At 37.2% G+C, this 19771-nt stretch overlaps 1 protein-coding gene across 1 annotated transcript; it reads right to left on the reverse strand.

Annotated features, from left to right (window-relative positions):
* Positions 1 to 3400: 3400 nt before the first annotated feature.
* LOC114352710 (uncharacterized) lies at positions 3401 to 3865 on the reverse strand. Its single transcript, XM_028304385.1, has one exon. The coding sequence runs from the start codon at positions 3863 to 3865 to the stop codon at positions 3401 to 3403; it is 465 nt and encodes a 154-aa protein (XP_028160186.1).
* Between the last annotated feature and the right edge of the window lie 15906 nt (positions 3866 to 19771).

Genomic DNA, 19771 nt, shown 5'->3' on the forward strand with positions numbered 1-19771 from the left:
TTTAAGTTTTATGATGACTTCTAAAATTTTTAAGACCTATACTTACAAATAAACTGTGTAACATCCGGCACACCACACAATTTTTAATCAGCAATACTATAGTCTGGTCCGCTAGCACGTAGAATTTTGTCCAATGACCCCAAGCTACCTATCCTTATTGCTCGCGCGTAATTATGTTGCTACCGAGCTCGCACACTCACTGCGGGTAATATAATTAGTATAAGGTAGCTAGGGGTCATTAGACAAAATTCTACGTGCTCACGGACCGGGCTTTAGAAGATCGCACCAAAATTACAATGTTAGCAAACAAAAGTGAACCTTCTGCTCGTATTTTCCACTATGTTAATTAAGCCCTCAAAATGTAATACACAGAACTTGATAGTTGGATTGTAAGTTCAATCCGTGTGTCACGCGCGTAACATTTTTATTTCACAGCCACGTAATGACATTTTAATGAAGGCACGCTGGAGTTAAGGTGGATTCACGTCACTACGAACGGAACAGTACGTTATTTTCCAAAAATCTAGTTAAAAATAAAGTACCTAAGCTGGTTGGCAAAAGAAATATAGCTAGAATGTCCTAGAAGAATTGTTAACAGAGCTCTGTAAGTTTTATTAATGAAGCTCTTAATAGCATTTCCCTACCTGCATCTTCAACTGATATAATAAATAAATAAATAAATCTTTGGACAATTTCACACAGCGCCAGCTAGCCCCAAAGTAAGCAACTTAATGCTTGTGTTATGGGTGCTAGCTTAACGGATACTACTTATATACTTTTTTTTTTAAATACATATATATTATACATAGTCACACCCAGACCCGTCACAGAAATTAAAATTCATCATTTCAATTTCTGCCCGGCCGGGAATCGAACCCGGGACCTCTCGGCATAGCAGTCCGTTCTGAACCACTACACCAAACGGCCGACTAAAGAACGATACGAACGATAGAAGAAGAACTATATAAAGAATGATCAGGCTGAAGTTATAAATGAGATTTACTCGGAATCCACAACTAGAGGCTCTAGCTATCTTATCTCTAACTGCAGAACCAAATGTTCGGGACGACTAAGACAAAATATGCGATTATCAGGCCTCCCTCCAACTTGTCGGGCCAACGTAAGAAGTGTAGCACAAATGGTCCATTTGCCTCTGATAAAGATAGGGTTATTTTCCTGCAACGTTTCAGCCAAATGACGTCACTGCTGGATAAAGGCCTCCACCAAGGATTTCCACAACGACCGGTCCTGTACCTCTAGTACGAAAAACTTTCGAGTTCGTTTCGTTGCGTATTCAAAGTGTCATCGAAAAATTTTGTATGAAAAATTAAACAGCGCCCCCTAGGGCGGCTATAATATAGGGGGCGCTGTTTAATTTTTCATACAAAATTTTTCGATGACACTTTGAATACGCAACGAAACGAACTCGAAAGTTTTTCCTACTAGAGGTACTGCACTGCCTGCATCCAGTTTCTTTCTGCGATCTTCACCAGATCGTCAGTCTACCTATGTTCCTGTAGTAGTACTAAATAAAACAACCAGATAATTAAGACTACGATAAATAAAGCTACACATTAATAAGCACGCAGCTTTGGTGGAAACGAAGCTTAACTCGAGTCGGATCATTAGAACGGCTTAAACAAACATTGTAAGCTCAATTTACAATTACACTAAGAATGTTGTAAGTCCGTATGGGCAATTTTGAGTTTACACGCAAGGTTGCATCTGAAATCGAAAAGGTGATACAGGGTGAAATAAATAATTATTTTGAGATTTCTCTCTATCACACATAACAAATAAGACCCGACAACCGAGCAGAGTAGAATAAGGAATCTTCCCGTGGATATCGTTAAAAACGTCTTAACACAGGGACAAAATGTCATAAAGTATTATTCAACCCATCTGTCCTGTCCAGGTCAGGGAGTGTAGACCAAATCCTACAGTACCCTCTGATAAATTTGTAGAAAGCTAATGTCAGACCTACACTTTTTTTAAGTTATTTTATCGGTCAGATTCTCTTTGTCAGAAGCTATAGTCAGTCTTTAGTATTAAATTGCTGTAGATTTGCAATGATTTGAAATGTTTGATTTAAGTGGATGCGAAGAATCGTTTAGGAAAGTAGTCTTGAAATAATAACAGTTCACATGTAATAAATAATGATTCGAAATATGCTAACGTAATTTGGTATGATTACTTTGGAAATAAGGTGTAATTTTACCATAATAACGTTATTATGTAGTTTCCTCTTGTTAGTTAGCCGTAAGTCATAAATTATTGAGTTTAAAGCATCATGTATTATTTTCATAGCTTATTCAACGTTTGCTTAACAATACGCTAACCGATGCCTTTGTTCGAGCCATATTCGGTTACATTGCCATACAATTTTGGATCTTATTCCTTTGTGATATGGTTGACCTATTTGTGTAACACTTGAAACACGTGCATTAACGTCGGGGTTTTGTTTACGCTTTTAATAACTTATGTGATCCAAACCGAGTGGTTTGATGGCTTTCTAATCGTTTGTTAACAGTTGATATAATTTACTAAGGTATAACCGAGCTTCTGAAGAAGTTTGGTATAAAGTTACAAAAGTTAAACGGTCATTATAAGTTTCACGGAGATAATGGGGACATTTAGTGGGAAATTACTACATCTTTGGATTTACACAGAGAGATCCGGTACCAGATTGTAGAATATTAAGCGGTCTCAGTACGGAATCTGTAAGTTAAATAATGAAAATCCTCGAAGAACCTTCTGGCGGTCACAGAACATCTACTTAAAAATTGATTCCTGTATTTTTACTACATATTATCTTTCTTCCTTTAAATTCTATCGCACACTACTTACAGACTTTTAGTTGCCCGTTAGTTTGATCAGCTTCCAATTTTATAAGAAATCGCTCGATACCAAAAATCAGTGTGCGCACTCCATAAGATGTTCATACCTTTAACAGCCCGACCAAACTGCCCGACAAAAAGTGGTCGAGGAGTCTTCGTGGAGTTTTCTGAGGAATAAAATGTAAATGACAAAACAAAGGTCTTTCGAAATGACTAAACTTTATCTTCACTTACTTATACGAAGCATTTTGCCACCATTTTTTTTTTTTCGACTGGAAAATGCATGAAACTGCATACTCACCAGCCCGGGGGAGCCAATGAGTTATGTGGGGCTCTCCTCGCCTGAAGGGCAAGGCCTACCCACTATAACGTTTGTCGCACTCACGTAGGTAACCCAAACCAGTCGGGTCCCTCTGGTAGCGCTTAGTGGGGCAGCATACGAGTCGGTGAATCGTTCGCATGTCTGCCCCCACGCAACGGCCGCAGCCTCGCTCTACAGACCTCTTCAAGGGGTCATCTCTCCAAAGCACGCGGGAACTCCGCGCGCACTTCGGGCCTCAGTGTTAGGAAGCGGACGCCCCCGCGTCCACCTCCATGAGGCTAGCCGTTCGGCCGGGCCCAGAAGGCACCGGTTTCGACTTCTGCAGCGGCTGAGGGCAATCTTTCGTCCCCAGCATGTGGTCCGCTGCCTTTCCTCCCGCTGAGCAAAGTAGACAGTGGGGTTCATTGGCGGGACATTCCTTCCTCTGGTGCCCCGGCTGACCGCATCGGAAGCAGAACGCACTGCGGTCGCTGACGTTGGCAGCGCATTTGTGAGCGACATGCCCATCGCCCCAACAGGACACACACCTCAAAGGTCTCGGTTTTAGCAACGTAATTTGCACCGAGGCCCATCCTACAAGTAGCCGGCGTAGACTTGCCAGCTGTTTCGCCGTTTTCGATGGCACACGCGCGATGACACTGCGGGTGTCCCGGGTACCGCTTATTTTACCCACTTTGATCTGTTCTAGTGGGCACCCAGTAAGCATTTTGCCACCATGCTCTAACAGGTGTTTAAACTTATGCCATAGATAACCTCTCTGTGACCTAGCTTATTGACGATGTAGCGTTACAGATATCGATTCGATAAGTAGATCTACTATTTTACATTTTGGGACGTGGAGAAGCGATCACAATCTCGAATTTAAATCGAATGTCACATTAAATATATCATCTTCTTCTTCTTCTTTTTTTATGGCAACGGCTTAAATATATCATACTGTAAGTTGTAAACTATTCAAAATACCCCCAATGAAGGTCAATTCTAATTTTTATCTTGTTTTTTTGTATAACAATGACTTGGGTTTTGGAAACCACGATTTTGCCAATCTCATATGTGCAGAATTTAAATAAGTTGTATAATTTAGAAAACTTCTGAGTCCCAGCAACTGCACTTTGGAAGATTTTGATGAGTGCTGCTGACAACGCCACTCTTGTGGCAGAGTTTTGGGCTGACACTGTGTATTGTTGTCGACACGAAAAGAAGAAAATTTAGAAAACGTAATTACTTACAAAGAATACATAAGGTGATATGGTCGTCCTTACATGATTTTTTGAACATACGCAAACGGAAATACAGTCAAATGTCAAAAGGTCACATGGAAACGCCTTCTAAGTCCGGTTTGAGACTAAAACGTGACCTATTAGGAAACACATTAACTTAATTAAATAAGACTTACAACAATTCGTTGTGGGAAATATGTAAAAATGTCAATGCTGATACTATTATGGCATATTTCACATCTTATACATAATGAATAATGAATGAGCTACATGGGAGGTGTCGATAAAATTCAAATTATTTTGTCTTCATCTCGAAGAAGGGCCGCTTTCACCTCTGGCCAAGTAAAACATGATTTCATTGCTTGTATGTTGGCATTTCTATTGTCGACCACACTTCAATTTAAAGTATGATATGCTACCGCAAACAGTGTTGGGTAACGTCCCAAAATAAATGCAGTCAAGAGCGAGTTGGCTGCATTAATATTTTAGTAACTTTTCTTTTGTTTTGTATGCAACATATGGAAATCCATAACATAGCTATCACGAAATCATATCTAGGTACATCTAACAAAAGATACGGTAAATATAGTATAGGTATCACCTCAGGTATCACAAAAAGTCATTTATTTTAAAGCACTTTCATCCCAGTATAATTTTAATCCTACCACAGCTTCGGGGCAATAAGTGAGCCAGTGCTGAAAAGAATCAGCGCAAGAAACTATTTCTGCTAAGAAGATAATATTAATTATTGCTGTTTTTTGGCTTTTAAAAGTTAGGACGATAGGTATCTAAACGGGTAGTTCTAGAGATGATTCTTCTTTTGCAAGGCGATCAGCGTTTTTATTCAGATGATTGCATACAGCAGCTCTTTATATCAAAAATTATAGCTACGGAACCCTTCTATATTTACAACAGTTTGGCTCTTAGTAACTTCTGGCCAAAGAGAGCTTAAGTGTCCTCGTAATAATGTTTAAAGATTGAATTATGCGCTTAAGATTTCAATACGACGTTTCTGTTGACAAAAGTGATAAAGCAATCTCTTGAGAATCAGAAGAAAGTCGTTCTCAATTTAAAGAATTAAAAGGTAAAGAACTGAGACTGAGGCTTTTTAAGTAACCATAAAAACATTAAATTTTCTACCCAAATCATCTACCCACTGTGAGGAGTGTAACCCAATTCCTCCATTTGCCTCTGGTAGAGTTGTAGAGGGTCTTACTCTTGCATTGAAGACCAAAATACTGACCTGATGACGACGACAAGGCCCATAGGCATAAACAACACAATATAAAAGTACTACAACAAACGCTGATGTTTGTTTAACCGCGATAAATTGTAAGTAATTAAGAATGATGTAATCTCAGATCTCTAGTTAAACAAGAGTACAGTTAAATTAGTAGAGCCAGTTCATTTGATCAGAGAACAGGAACCGAAAATGTGTTATCTTCGTGGAGAAGAGAAAAAGCTTTGTTGGTGACATCAAACCTCGTTTATAATGTATTTTTTACTTTTTATACTTTTTTTCTATTTCTATTGTTTTTGATACGTCTTGTTGATTTTAGATATAAAAAAGTGAATGAATACACAGTTTTGTTATGTCGGAAAGTTTCGTGTTTGCTTTAAAAGTTAGCTACTTATTCCCATACACACGAGGCTCACACCTTCACACATAGGTTTCAGTGAAATCCACAACAAGCTTCGAACCAATAAAAATAAAGAAGATGAGTGTAATTTTACAGACGAAAAAAAACTGATCTTAGGAAGCCATTATTATTCACTGTTGACTGGGAGGACCAGTCATTCTGGAAAACCTTGAGGGATTGGTTTACGTAAGAGAACAGCAACGGAAAATGGTGGAGAAGAGAAAAAGCTTCGAACCAAGAAAAAAATAAAGAAGATGAGTGTACCTAATTTTACAGACGCTAAAAATTAGATCTTAGGAATCCATTATTATTCACTGTTGACTGGATTCGGGGAACATCTAGCTAGACGCAGGAAGCGAAGGAACAGTTGTTCTGGAAAACCTTGAGGGATTGGTTTACTTAAGAATTAAGTTCCAGATCCAATGACAGTTTAACTTTCCCCCGGGATAAACTTGACCTTCACTGGTTGGGTTCTTATTGGCGGTCAAGCTGTAGATCCTGGCTACACAGGAGCTGCAGCGGTGGCAACGAGAGGAGGGAATAGTCCCGTTTACGGACGAACGTATTAGCTGTTAAATTTATGCTATGACCGAGGTCAGTATTAGTTAACGGAGGACAAGATGGTGGCGCTGATTGCATCGGAAATAACACAGTAATGAGCCACTTTGGGTGAAGGAATTGGTCACTTTGGAGATGTTAAGTAGGGACAAATATGACGCTATTAAAATTTTGAAATCACTACAGATTTTAAATTGAAAAGGCCCGGGTAAATGGACCGATAAAGTTCAGATATGGAATCACTTTCTGAGGCATTTAGGTTGATGAGACTTGGTTTTAATATGTTTTTTTATTTATTTTTGGTCTTATATTTTTTCTTTTTTTTCTTTCTTTCTTAATAGGGACTCAAACTACCTATAGATGGTTTTAAAAACACTGTGGTTTCTTATTTAAGTATCGTCTTGCCTAAAATATCATTACATAATATTGTTAATAAGGTCAAAGTCGCAGTCGCAGAGACCTTCTTCAGAACAACGTTTTCAAAGATCTTTATCGCGTATTAATTATATTTTACCATTTAGTTATCTATTACAACGCGATTTTATAATGGTCAAGTCAAAGTCAAAGTCAAAGTCAAAATTTCTTTATTTGTTTGGACTAATAAATAGTTCTTACAAATCGTCATTTTGCTCTTAAGGAGCCTCTACATGTCTCATAATCTTTTTACCCTACCAGCGCTTCGAGACCAACATTTGGCAAGTGCTGAGAAGAAGCGCAGATGTTAGCCGTATGGTTTTGGCAAACTAGAATAAGATCACCCTCACTCTTATGGTTGTCGTTATTGAGTGACTATGGGAGAAATTTTAAGGATGACCATCAGGCCTCCTCAACCCGTCTGGCCAGCTTGGGGAGTGTAGACCAAATCGTCCATTAGCCCCTCATCATCATCATCATTTCAGCCATAGGACGTCCACTGCGTTGAATATAGGCCTCCCCCAATGCTTTACACGTTGATCGATTGGTAGAGGTCATTAGCCCCTGGTCCCTGGTACCTAAATTAGAAAGAGTCATCCTCCTATAGTGGATGATACTAAATGACTGGTGATTATGAATTAGATATCGCGTATTTTCTTCATTGTTTTGGAAAACATACTTAAACTTTACAATACGGATTAAATATAAATAAAAGTGTTTGACATGAGCTTATTTATTAATCCTTTTGGTAACATCCAGTTCCTGGTAAACTCAAACAAGTAGGTATATCACAATAATAATGAACACACCAACGTCTGATTCATAAAATATACACGTACGACAAAGCCCTTTTACGCCGAATGCCAAATGAGCTTCTGGCAACTTTTTTGTCATAAAAAAAGTAATGCCTAAACCTTTTTCAAGGTAATAAAGAATTAACTGACGTCACAATTTCAAAAATCGAAGTCGGAATGTAAAAACTAATGACACTCGCACGAAATAGAATGTAAATGTGACCATTTTAAAAACCGTTATGGCCAGTTACAGAAACTTTGACCCACGTGTAGGTATCACCACGATCTTGATTACGTTGATAAGGTATTTTGATTCAGTGATAAGTATAAAATTAAATGTCGCGATAGAGCCATTTTAATGTAAACCTGTTTTGTATTTGTTCTGTTTTTCCCTGGGTCTTTCTCTATGCCAAATTCATCAAAATCCGTATACCTTTTGGTTTTGCTTGAGAGAGTAACAAAAATCTTTACATCATTCCTTTTACATTTATATTAACACTATCTGACCCGGCGAACTTTGTTCCGCCTTAATGGCAATAAATAAGCAAGACTTTTTTTTTCATTTCGAACGGGATAAAAAGTATCCTATGTCCTTCTCCTGGCAATTTTCAGCTAAATCGGTTCAGCCGTTCTTGAGTTATAAGTGGTGTAACTAACACGACTTTCTTTTATACAGTGTGAGTCACGTTAAAGTGTACATATGAAAATAGATGAAACTAGACCTATTTTTATAGACAAAAAAGAGGTCAAAAATTTTTTGAGATTTTTTAAAAAAAAATTATAGATTTTTTTTTCTTCCAATTACTTATTGTAAAGAAAACGTAATAACTTTTAAACTAAGCGGTATATCCTGATAAAATAAAAACAGTAATAATGCTAAATAACAGGCAATACTAAAAAAATACATAAAATACACAAAAAAGGCCAACAAATAATAAAAAATGATACTTTTTGATAAAAATCTGCTTTTAAATTCGTGTTTTTTTGGTTATTTGATAAATTTCTACAAAAAATGCCCCTATAACCGGTGGTTTTTATTACTACTATTTCTTTACAATAAGTAATTGGAAGAAAAAAAATTCTAAATTTAAAAAAAATCTCAAAAATTTTTTGACCTCTTTTTTGTCGATAAAAATAGGTCTAGTTTCATCTATTTTCATATGTACACTTTAACGTGACTCACACTATAGATACTCCTGTGAAAACTACCATCATCAGCTAGAAGTGTTGTATGTTTTAAAACTTTATAATTACGCCATATTATTTTATAAATCAAGATAATAACTTTACTAATGAATGCTTGTTACAAAGTAATTAAACAAATCGTTGTCTAAATACAAACTGCCGTATTAATTGTGGAGATAGAGATAATTTGATGCATTACGGTAATGTGGCTGTAGAATGCCGGTATTTATCATGTTAAACCAAATTACTGGGTGGGATCGAACACAGGCCATTTATTTATTTAACGATGTGGGTGCTTTTGTAGAGCGGACATTAATTTACGTGTTAAAAAACTATCCTTTGCGGGTAGAGTGGGCATTAAATCCACAAAGTAAAAAAAAAACATTTGCGTAGAGAGCAGGGTACTCATCTAGCCGTGTAGCATGTAATGTATCTGATACTGTATCAAGTGCGTATATAGGCACGAGTCCGCAGCGAGCTGCTCGCGCGTGTTTCGTAGGGAGATCGTAGCGACCCGCCGACTGGCGGTATCACTGCGAGCACAAAGGCGGCTCGCAGTAGGATCCAGGAGCTCGCAGCTAGATACGCGTTGACCGTGGACGAGCCGTACTCACTTGAAGGTTGGACACGTTACATGCTACGTTACGTGCTACATGGCAGGTGAGTACCCTGCCGAGGAGATTAACCGCCACTGTAGTATCACCATTTGTATCAGCCCTAGGAGCAATATTGGTACCCAATGGGACTTTTCTGCTCGATATAGGGGAGAGTTCGGTATATTGTACCGCCGGGTAAATTGTACCACCCTCATATTTCGTAAAGTATTTATTGAATGTCTGTAATTGCAACACTCAACGATACACAACTAACTTCAATTAATATCGGCCATGTGGTTTTTGGCTGTGACAACAAACACGTGTGTTTTATTTTGAAAAGTATTTTTTCATTGTTTTCAAGTAACTTTTGACAATGCATGTTTAGTTTGTAATTTTGTTAAATTTAATCACAGGGTGCTTCTAATATATTATTTAGAAGCGTAAATTAGTGTGGATTACAATTATTTGAAACATTTTTCGGTATTTATAAGCTATATTTTTTACCGATTTTTTAAAAGCACTATCACCTAGTCGGCTAAATTGTACCACATCAAGTTGTATGGAACTTTACAAAAGGATTTTGAATATTTTTTTTAGTAAATCATATTTTGAAGTTATAATAGTGTAGTTATGTTTGACTAACAATAAATTAAAGCAAAAGACTGGCAAAGTAGATTAGGTACAAGTGTGCGTTACGATAATTGGAATTACAAAACTTGTACTCAAAATCGTGATAACGTGTAAAACAATATCGATTGTCTATGTTATTAACTACTGTTCCTTTTCGTTTCCTAATTTGTTAAGAATGTGTAGTATAATATTTTGCCATAGTTTTTTTATAGGCTTGAAATTTATTGAAATCTAATTTAGTAACCCTGTGGTACAAATTATCGAACCGGTTGGCTAAATTGGACCGAAGCTCTGAGCTCGTATTTTGTTGATTTGTGCTAAATATACAACAATCATGCTAATTAATACTTATGAAATAGTAAGTTGAATAATTTCTCTTTTATTATATACAATGGACATTAGCAAAAAAAAAAGAATACTATGTGTAAAATGGGATTGAAAAAAACAGGTCCAAATTAGCGGACTCTCCCTTAGTGGTGATTCATTCGTTCGTTTGTTTCAGCCAAGTGACGTCCACTGCTGGACAAAGGCCTCCCCCAAGGATTTCCATAACGACCGGTCCTGCGCCGTTGGAGCAGAAAAGTTCTCAAGTGGCAACCACGGACCGGCAGACGTAGCGTGGGCAGACCTCCCACTAGGTGGACCGACGATCTGGTGAAGATCGCGGGAAGAGCCTGGATGCGGGCAGACATAGTGGTGGTACCTGATGGGAAATGCCAAAGGAAACGTGCTTTAAGCGAAATCCTCAATCATAGAGAAAATGGCTGTCTTACATCCAACAGTTGAAACACAACAATTTTAACATTAATGTTATGGCGACAGATTTAGGTATGATGGTTGTAGAATTGTTACCATCTCTACCACCAACTAAAGTAATTATTTTTTAAACCACAAATTAGTAGGATATAATAATGTGTAATATGTATGTAAATTAATTTTAATATTACCTAACAACGAGTTAACATGCAAATGGCGAATCAAGAAAGGTGAAGGCGCATTAATGAATCGAGAGAATGAATTCCGTATTTTTAATTCACCTTTAACCTCGCGTTAGGAGTAATGGAGTGGATAGGTACTTCGCAATCGTATAATATACTATACAGAGGCTAAGTAAGGTCACTTCGGTAAAAACATTATTACCTACCTTCGTTCGTTTCAGCCAGATGACGTCTAAACTGGGACAAAGGCCTCTCCCAAGGATTTCCATAACGATTTATCCACCGCTGCCCGCTGGAATAAAAAAGAAAAGTCATTAACATCAACATCAAGTCATTTAGTCTCCACTGCAAGACCCTCTCATATTTACCCAGCAGAATCAAAAGGAAGATTTGGTTATACTTACTTGAAAATCGGAAGGTAATTAGAATCAGAAAGAAAGGGAAGACTCATTGTAAACGGAGATTGTCTTTACTTTTCCGCGGAAAATCTCCATCTATTGAGAAAAATATGTTTTTCACGATTTTTTTTACAAAATTTCCAGCCATCACTATGTACTGTGACTTTTTTTGATTGTGTCGACAACATAATAATAAGATTACCTGTAGACCCTGTAGTTGTTGCAATTCACGAAGGCGAGTGAGCTTTACATGTGTGGTGACTCACTACTGTTCGTTTTGATAGACATAACACTATTGTTATGTGCATATACGTACGTACTCACACAAGTAAAGCTCACTCGCCTTCGTGAGTTGCAAGAACTATACCTATCAAACTAAGTATTAATTTTTCTAACAATATTTTATTTTATTTTACTTTACAAACAGTATCGCACCAATCTCTAAGCCATTTCTTTATTTATTACTAGCGGCCGCCCGCGACTTCGTACGCGTGAATCCCGTTGTACCTCCTTCATCTATCTTACGCGGTTTAGATTTTTTCATACAAATGTTTTTTTCCGCTAACTCCCGTTCCCGTGGGAATTTTGCAATATCCTGTTGTAACTAAGCTTCAAGTTTATTAAGGTACCTGCATGCCAAATTTCAAGTGTCTAACTTAAGCGGTTTAGATTTTTCATACAAATGTTTTTTCCCGCTAACTCCCGTTCCCGTGGGAATTTTGCAATATCCTGTTGTAACTAAGCTTTAAGTTTACTAAGGTACCTGCATGCCGAATTTCAAGCGTCTAACTTAAGCGGTTCAGATTTTTCATACAAAACGATTTTCCCGCTAATTCCCATTCCCGTGGGAATTCCTAAGTATCCTATAACCTGCCCAGGAGTATGAAGAATAATTGTGCCAAGTTTCGTTAAAATCCGTCGAGTAGTTTTTGTTTCTATAAGGAACATACAGACAGACAGACAGACAGACAGACAGACAGACAGACAGACAGACAGACAAAAATTTTACTGATTGCATTTTTGGCATCAGTATCGATCACTAATCACCCCCTGATAGTTATTTTGAAAATATATTTAATGTACAGAATTGACCTCTCTACAGATTTATTATAAGTATATAGATTAGCAATCTAGTAGATTCTCTAGCGATTCAAACGAACCTACTACGAGTATACCCCTCTACATTGTGAAGTGATGTTGTGGTCTAACTCAGAAGTAATTGCATGATCAATGATTGTATGCAAATCTGACATGATTATTTCATATGTCACGAGGCTGCGCCTACGCATCTGACCGTTATGATTTATTCGATTATGAGACGTGAAGAATGTATCAAATAAGTAGGATGTATTGCTGTTTGATACACAATGTTCGCGCCGATAGAAACTATATTTTTATTATACATAAAACAAAATTGGATTTGTTACACCATTTATAACATAACGGCTGGACAGATCTTGATGAAATTTGGTAGGAGGTAGGCAGGACTGACATCCTGGATTATTTTTTTACCCAACTTCCCAAAAAAGGTGGGTAATATTTTTAGTTCTAATAAACTACGAGTACTGAGGTACGAAGTTCACAGAGCCAGTTAGTAGTAGTAGTAGTTAGTATGATAAAAGTATGGACAGTTTTTCCGTATCAAGGTAGCCGATTTTTCAAAACATTATATTGTCGAATTTTGTCTGTCACAGAAAAACTTTATCGCGCGCATCCCTGATTCAAAAACCGGAATAAAAACTATCTTAGGTCCTTTCCCGGGACTCAAACTATCTCTTCTCTATGCCAAATTTCAACAAAATCGGTTCAGTGGTTTAGGCGTGAAAGAGAGACAGACAGACGGAGTTACTTTCGCATTTATAATATTAGTATAGATAGTGGGGCATTCCACGCGAAGCGGACAGGTAAAAAAAGTCGATGTTTCCGATTTCAGTAATATTTGAGTATGTTCTACCTATACATATTATTGATACGTGTAACAAATATTTTTGTAATATAATGACTAGTTTAAGAGTTATGGGTCTTCGAAGTTTTCGACAACCGGTTGGCATGCAGTACTTCAAAGCCGATTATGGAGTCATAAAATTATATATTAAAACAATTAAACCACGGGATTTATTACTTCATTTACAGTGTTTTTTAACTGTATTTTTGGAAACGAAAAAAAAAATTATTTTTCCTAAAAAAAATGCAAATTAATTTTTTTTTCTTCATTTTCACAAAGTTCGACCCTTTCGATTTTTTTTATTTTTTTTATTTAAATAGCTAATATTGTTTAGAACATTCATGCCAACTTTCAAAGTGGGCGTGGAAGTGGATTAGGAGCTAGACTGAAAATACTGCCGAAAGGTGGCGTCCAGCACCGCGCCGTTGCGCTGCAGCGCCTGACGCCCGCCACTTGTGCGCGTTTAGTGAAACTGACAAGCAAATAAAATCATTTTGACGAAATGTTTTGTACATTTTTAATGACACCAATACATTTTTAATACCTATTAAATACTAAAATACGTTATAAAATAAAGTAGTAGTAGTAAATAAAGTTGCGTTTTTCCGTATCGTGAAAAATAAATTACATTACTCGTAACTAGAGTTGCCACGAATAGTGATTTGGCCGAACACCGAATACCGAATATTCGGCAACGCCGTCGACCGAAGCGCCGAATATTCGGCCGCAATTTTAATTCGTACAAAAAGTACATGCTAGTCGAGTGCGTAAATAATAATACGACAGGTATGGGAATATTATGAGATTTGTAGTGAAAATAATAAACTGGCCAATTGTTTGCTGTGTAGTAGCTCTGAAACTAAGTTGTAATGATAATGAGTCTAGTAGTACCGATGACGATTCTTCTCCAAGTCGTAAGAGAAGAAACTTGAACGAAAAGGATAAGTCATTTGAAATACACGACAGTTTCTGGAACTACTTTGAGGAAGTCGTTAGCGACTCCTCATTATTACTATTTATCCTTAGGGATAATATGCGAAATAGTAATAATGAGGAGAACGTGGAGAAGAATACTGTGGCAAATGAGATGGATTTTTATTTGAAATCAAGTCGACTAGATCGGAAAGCTGATACTTACAAGTGGTGGTCAGCTAATGAAAAACAATACCCAAACCTCTCGAAATTTGCTAAAGTTTATCTTTCTTCTCCCGGGAGTAGCGTGTATAGTGAGAGGTTGTTTTATGAAGCTGGTATCATTTATGATGAAAAGCGTAATCGTTTGCTACCGTCAAATGCTGAAAAGCTTGTTTTTATCCATCACAACTTACCGCTGATTAATTTTACTTATTAAAGTATTGTAATTTGATAATGAAGACAAATCTTGATTAATATGATGTGTCTTTTTTTTCCATGATTTGGTATTCGGTATTCGGCCGAATAGTACCTATTATTCGGCCGAATACCGAATACCAAACAAAGTGGCCGAATAGGCCGAATACCGAATAGTAGCCGAATATTCGTGGCATGTCTACTCGTAACTGTGAATATTTCCTAACAAAAACAGAATGAGCTGTTATATATACCTTTCGAGTTACAAAAGGCGATTATGTGGCAGGCAGACGGTCGTCAGTGCTTGCATCTTATTCCTATGAAATTAAGTGGCTCATAATAATTTTTAGATAATAATGAATACTAGACCTTTCATTCTATCTAGTCTTTTGAAAAGTCGTATATTATTGGTAATTAGAAGATATTGTGGACCGGATTAACAAATCCACCACTTAATTTAGGTCAGGACCCAGAACCGAACCGAACCGAACCGGCCGTGCCGCCCGGCATGTGCGGATACGCCATAACGTATTTTGGTATTAAATAGGTATTTAAAATGTATTGGTTTCATTAAAAGCAGCCTTTAATTAAGACAGCACTTAGTTTTAAGCACTTTTAGTTATAGTAATTTCATGTATGCGTGTTTGTCTTGTTGGTTGTCCTAATAAATAAAATAAAAAAAATAAATAAATAAAAAATCTACAAAACATTCCGTCAAAAGTGATTTTATTTGCTTGTCAGTTTCACTAAACGCGCACAGGCGGCGGGCTTCAGGCGCGGCAGCGCGGCGGCGCGGCGCTGGACGCCACCCTTCGGCAGTATTTTCAGTCTAGCTCCTAATCCACTTCCACGCCCACTTTGAAAGTTGGCATGAATGTTCTACACAATATTAGCTATTTAAATAAAAAAAATGAAAAAAATCTAAAGGGTCGAACTTTGTGAAAATCAAGAAAAAAAAAATAATTTGCATTTTTTTTAGGAAAAAATAAAATTTTTTTCGTTTCCAAAAATACAGTTAAAAAGCACGGTAAATGAAGTAATAAATCCCGTGGTTTAATTATTTTAATATATAATTTTATGACTCCATAATCGGCTTTGAAGTACTGCATGCCAACCGGTTGTCGAAAACTTCGAAGACCCATAACTCTTAAACTAGTCATTATATTACAAAAATATTTGTTACACGTATCAATAATATGTATAGGTAGAACATACTCAAATATTACTGAAATCGGAAACATCGACTTTTTTTACCTGCCCGCTTCGCGTGGAATGCTCCTAGTATAGATTGCACGCAGCAGATTCAAACTCGCGACTGCTGGTGTTGCCAATAACCATCATCTAAGCCAGTTAAGAGTAGTGACAATGACAATAGTACCTAGTGACAATTTGCTAGTACATAACTACACATAATATCTAACTGAATCTACAATTTTCCATCTCAAAGTGGGTCTAGCTTTATTAAAGCTGCTTAACGTGTACACGTCTATCGTTTACCATAACAACTTAACGAGCAAATTGCACGCCACGGGTTATAAACCAGCTGGAATGGCCGACGGCTGTATCGGTGCAAGAACTTAATAAATCTTTATTTGCTTACGGTATCTCTTTAGCCTTAGATCGACTAAGGGGCTCAGATGATCTGAGGGTAGGGGAGACCGAGGAGAGTTGTGAAGGCTACCTAAATAAACTCCGACAAACGTTACTTCAGGCTCAAGGTCACCCAAAGGGCGATGGAGCGTGCTATGCTCGGAGTTTCCCTACGTGATCGAATCAGAAATGAGGAGATTCGTAGGAGAACCAGAGTGACTGACATAGCCCGCAGAATCGCTAAAATAAAGTGGCAGTAGGCGGGGCACATAGCTCGTAGAGATGATGGCCGCTGGGGCAGGAAAGTTCTTGAGTGGCGACCACGAGCCGGAAAACGTAGCGTGGGCAGGCCTTCCACTGGGTGGACCGACGATCTGGTGAAGGTCGAGAGAGGTGCCTGGATGCGAGCGGCGCAGGATCAATCCGACACTACTGAATATCGACATGACTTTACTTCGACACTACACTACTCAGACAAAGACGTAGGATATCCTTTGTAGTTATAGTCTGGACATGATTGGAAAAGCGAAGAAATCCAAGGCACAGTAAATTTTAAATCAAACAGTTAATTTATGCGATTTCAATCTTAAATGTTCAGTAGCCACTCTTCAGATATATTTTCGTTGCAAAATCACACCTATCATAACTAAATAAGGTACTACAGTGTTAACAAATCATTTATCAACCGCTGTATGCGCCGGCGCCGCCCCTGTGTTCCATAAAACAACCACGTAAGTGAGTAATTCGCGCCTGTTGCACGCAGCTGTTCGCTGCAATACTTCATCATAACACTACATCAGGGCTGCCAGGTTTGTAAATGTAGCAATTTAAGATACTCTTGAGATTACAAATTATTACAATACAGGGTGATTTTGCAATCAGTATCCAAATTTTTAGGAGACTCATGCCCGTTTTCACCATGAATCCCTAATTTTTAAGTGACCCCTATGGTAACACATAATAGGAATTTTGCTTTCATAGGGGTCACTTAAAAATTAGGGATTGATGGTGAAAATGGGCATCAGAATCAGTAACTTAATAGTTTTAAGTTTAAAAAAAACATTTTTTTCTTTCATATTTAAATATTTTTATTAAGCTGAGTATTTTTATCAGTTTCAAAATTGGAACACGTGGATAATTTACTTACTTCGTTCATAGAAAAATACGTTACATACTCGAAAATAAGCCTTATCCTTTAAAACTTAAGATATGGGCGCACCCGCGAATTAGATTTTCAATTATTTTTGCTGCGAAAACTACTACGATTAGAAATAATTAAGATAAAGTAGAGTAGAGCTTATTAAAAAAAATTGGATATTGATTGCATTCACCCTGTATACATTGCATAAGATTATACATTTTTGTTGTCAAATAGCTCCTTTTAACAACAAAGTAAGCCGCCGCGGCATTTACTTTGATGAGTCCGTACTATTAAGTGAGACTCGTCTGCAATCTTTACTGAAAGACATGAAGACCGCTCTAGGAAATTGAGTACTACGAGTAGATTATCATTCTTTATTAATAGCGAAAACGCAAATCCTGAAGAGCTCACCTGGTGGAAAGTGAAGGGTTAGCTAATTTAGTATAGTAGTGTAGCTCATGGGTTAGTACTATTAACTTATTATCTTCAAATCAGTAGCCCAACATCACCAGTCCATTCTGGCAGGGGGCCAGGGTGGCACGTCATATACGCGCATGCCCTGCACGACATGTCTTTTCATGGGTCGTCGTCGTGTAACCCAACCCAACAGAGCGAAAATACGACTAAGTAAGGCATTGGAAGAAAGATGCTGTTTGATGCCAAAATCTTGGAGGATTAAAACATTATCTGGTTAGTTCTGCAACGTTGTCGAATACATAATCCAGTAGGCCTAGAAAGCATGACGACATAAACTTTTATCGAAGCAGTTCACGATAAGCCCATACATTTGTCGATTGAAATTGTCGATAAGATTTTATCATGGCGCACAACCGAGGCACTGTTTTCAACGATAACAAGTATCTCATTAACGAAGCGGAGAAAAATTCTTTCGCGGTAAAATATTCAGAACATGCTGGTGCTTCTGAACTAGCCCAGTGATGGAAAATAAAATTATAATTTATAATTAGCCATACAACCGGCTACTATCAAGGCAGTTGCAGTTTGAATAATATCATTACCCTGGTTATAAATTACGTTTTAACCAATGTTCATCTCGCCACGTGTTGGAAACTAATTGGTTAGAAACACTACAAATAACTTGACATACTTTTACTGTCAAAATGTTCCCACAGATTGTGAAGCAAGTCTGTGACGTCACATGTTTGACAACTAAATTATAATAATAATAATAAATAAATCTTTAGACAATTTCACACATCGCCAGCTAGCCCCAAAGTAAGCAACTTAATGCTTGTGTTATGGGTGCTAGCTTAACGGACCTACTACTTATATACTTTTTTTTAAATACATACATATTATACATAGTAACACCCAGACCCGTCACAGAAATTAAAATTCATCATTTCAATTTCTGCCCGGCCGGGAATCGAACCCGGGACCTCTTGGTATAGTAGCACGTTCTGAACCACTACAGCAAACGGCCGGTAAATTATTAATTTATAAATTGAAAGTAACCATCTATATTTAAAAGTTATGAATATAAGTTTATTATGAGTGTAACCAACATGGAAATGTAGATAGCACTCTCGACTCTGCCCGGCGGACACGCCTTTAGATTTAAGCAGCAGGTGTTAGTATGTTGTTACAATATAATATAAATATAAAATAATGTATTAATATATATATAAAATAATGTATATTAATTTTAGAATTTCCAATTTAAGTTACGGAAATACTTAGTTATACTTAATATTTAGTGCCTCTTAGGTAAGCACGTACATTTAGTGCCTAAGTGTATGTAGGTTGTAACTGTGCTAGTACCTTGATTATAAGCAAACATTGACATTTCTCAGCCCTGCATATTGTGGTCGGCGCTCTGTAATTATCAGTTACCATGATGTTCATGGGAAGACTGAAGTTGCTATTTTTGTTTTAATTGTGCAGAATTTGCTATGATCATGAGGCACACAAATAAAAAAGGAATACAAGTAATAATAAAGCAGCGTAAATAACTAAATATGGTGCTTTCAATATGTGGGAAATAAAATTATTTTAGGTATTTTTGAACGGTATTCCTAGTGAGATTTTCGAAAACCCTCTCCACAACTCATTCCCCCCAACCTCCTCCCCTGTGAAAACACTATCTTAATTTTCAGTCTCTTGAAAATTATTAACTTGATTTTAGTTCTGCCTATTAAGCAGTCACATTTTTTCCATAAGTAGTCTTTGACACACATGCTGACGGCTACCATTTACTAAAAGCTCATTTTGAC

This window comes from Ostrinia furnacalis, unplaced genomic scaffold (assembly GCF_004193835.3).
Source record: "Ostrinia furnacalis isolate ACB-3 unplaced genomic scaffold, ASM419383v2 OfSCF1431, whole genome shotgun sequence".
Classification (NCBI taxonomy): Eukaryota; Metazoa; Arthropoda; class Insecta; order Lepidoptera; family Crambidae; genus Ostrinia; species Ostrinia furnacalis.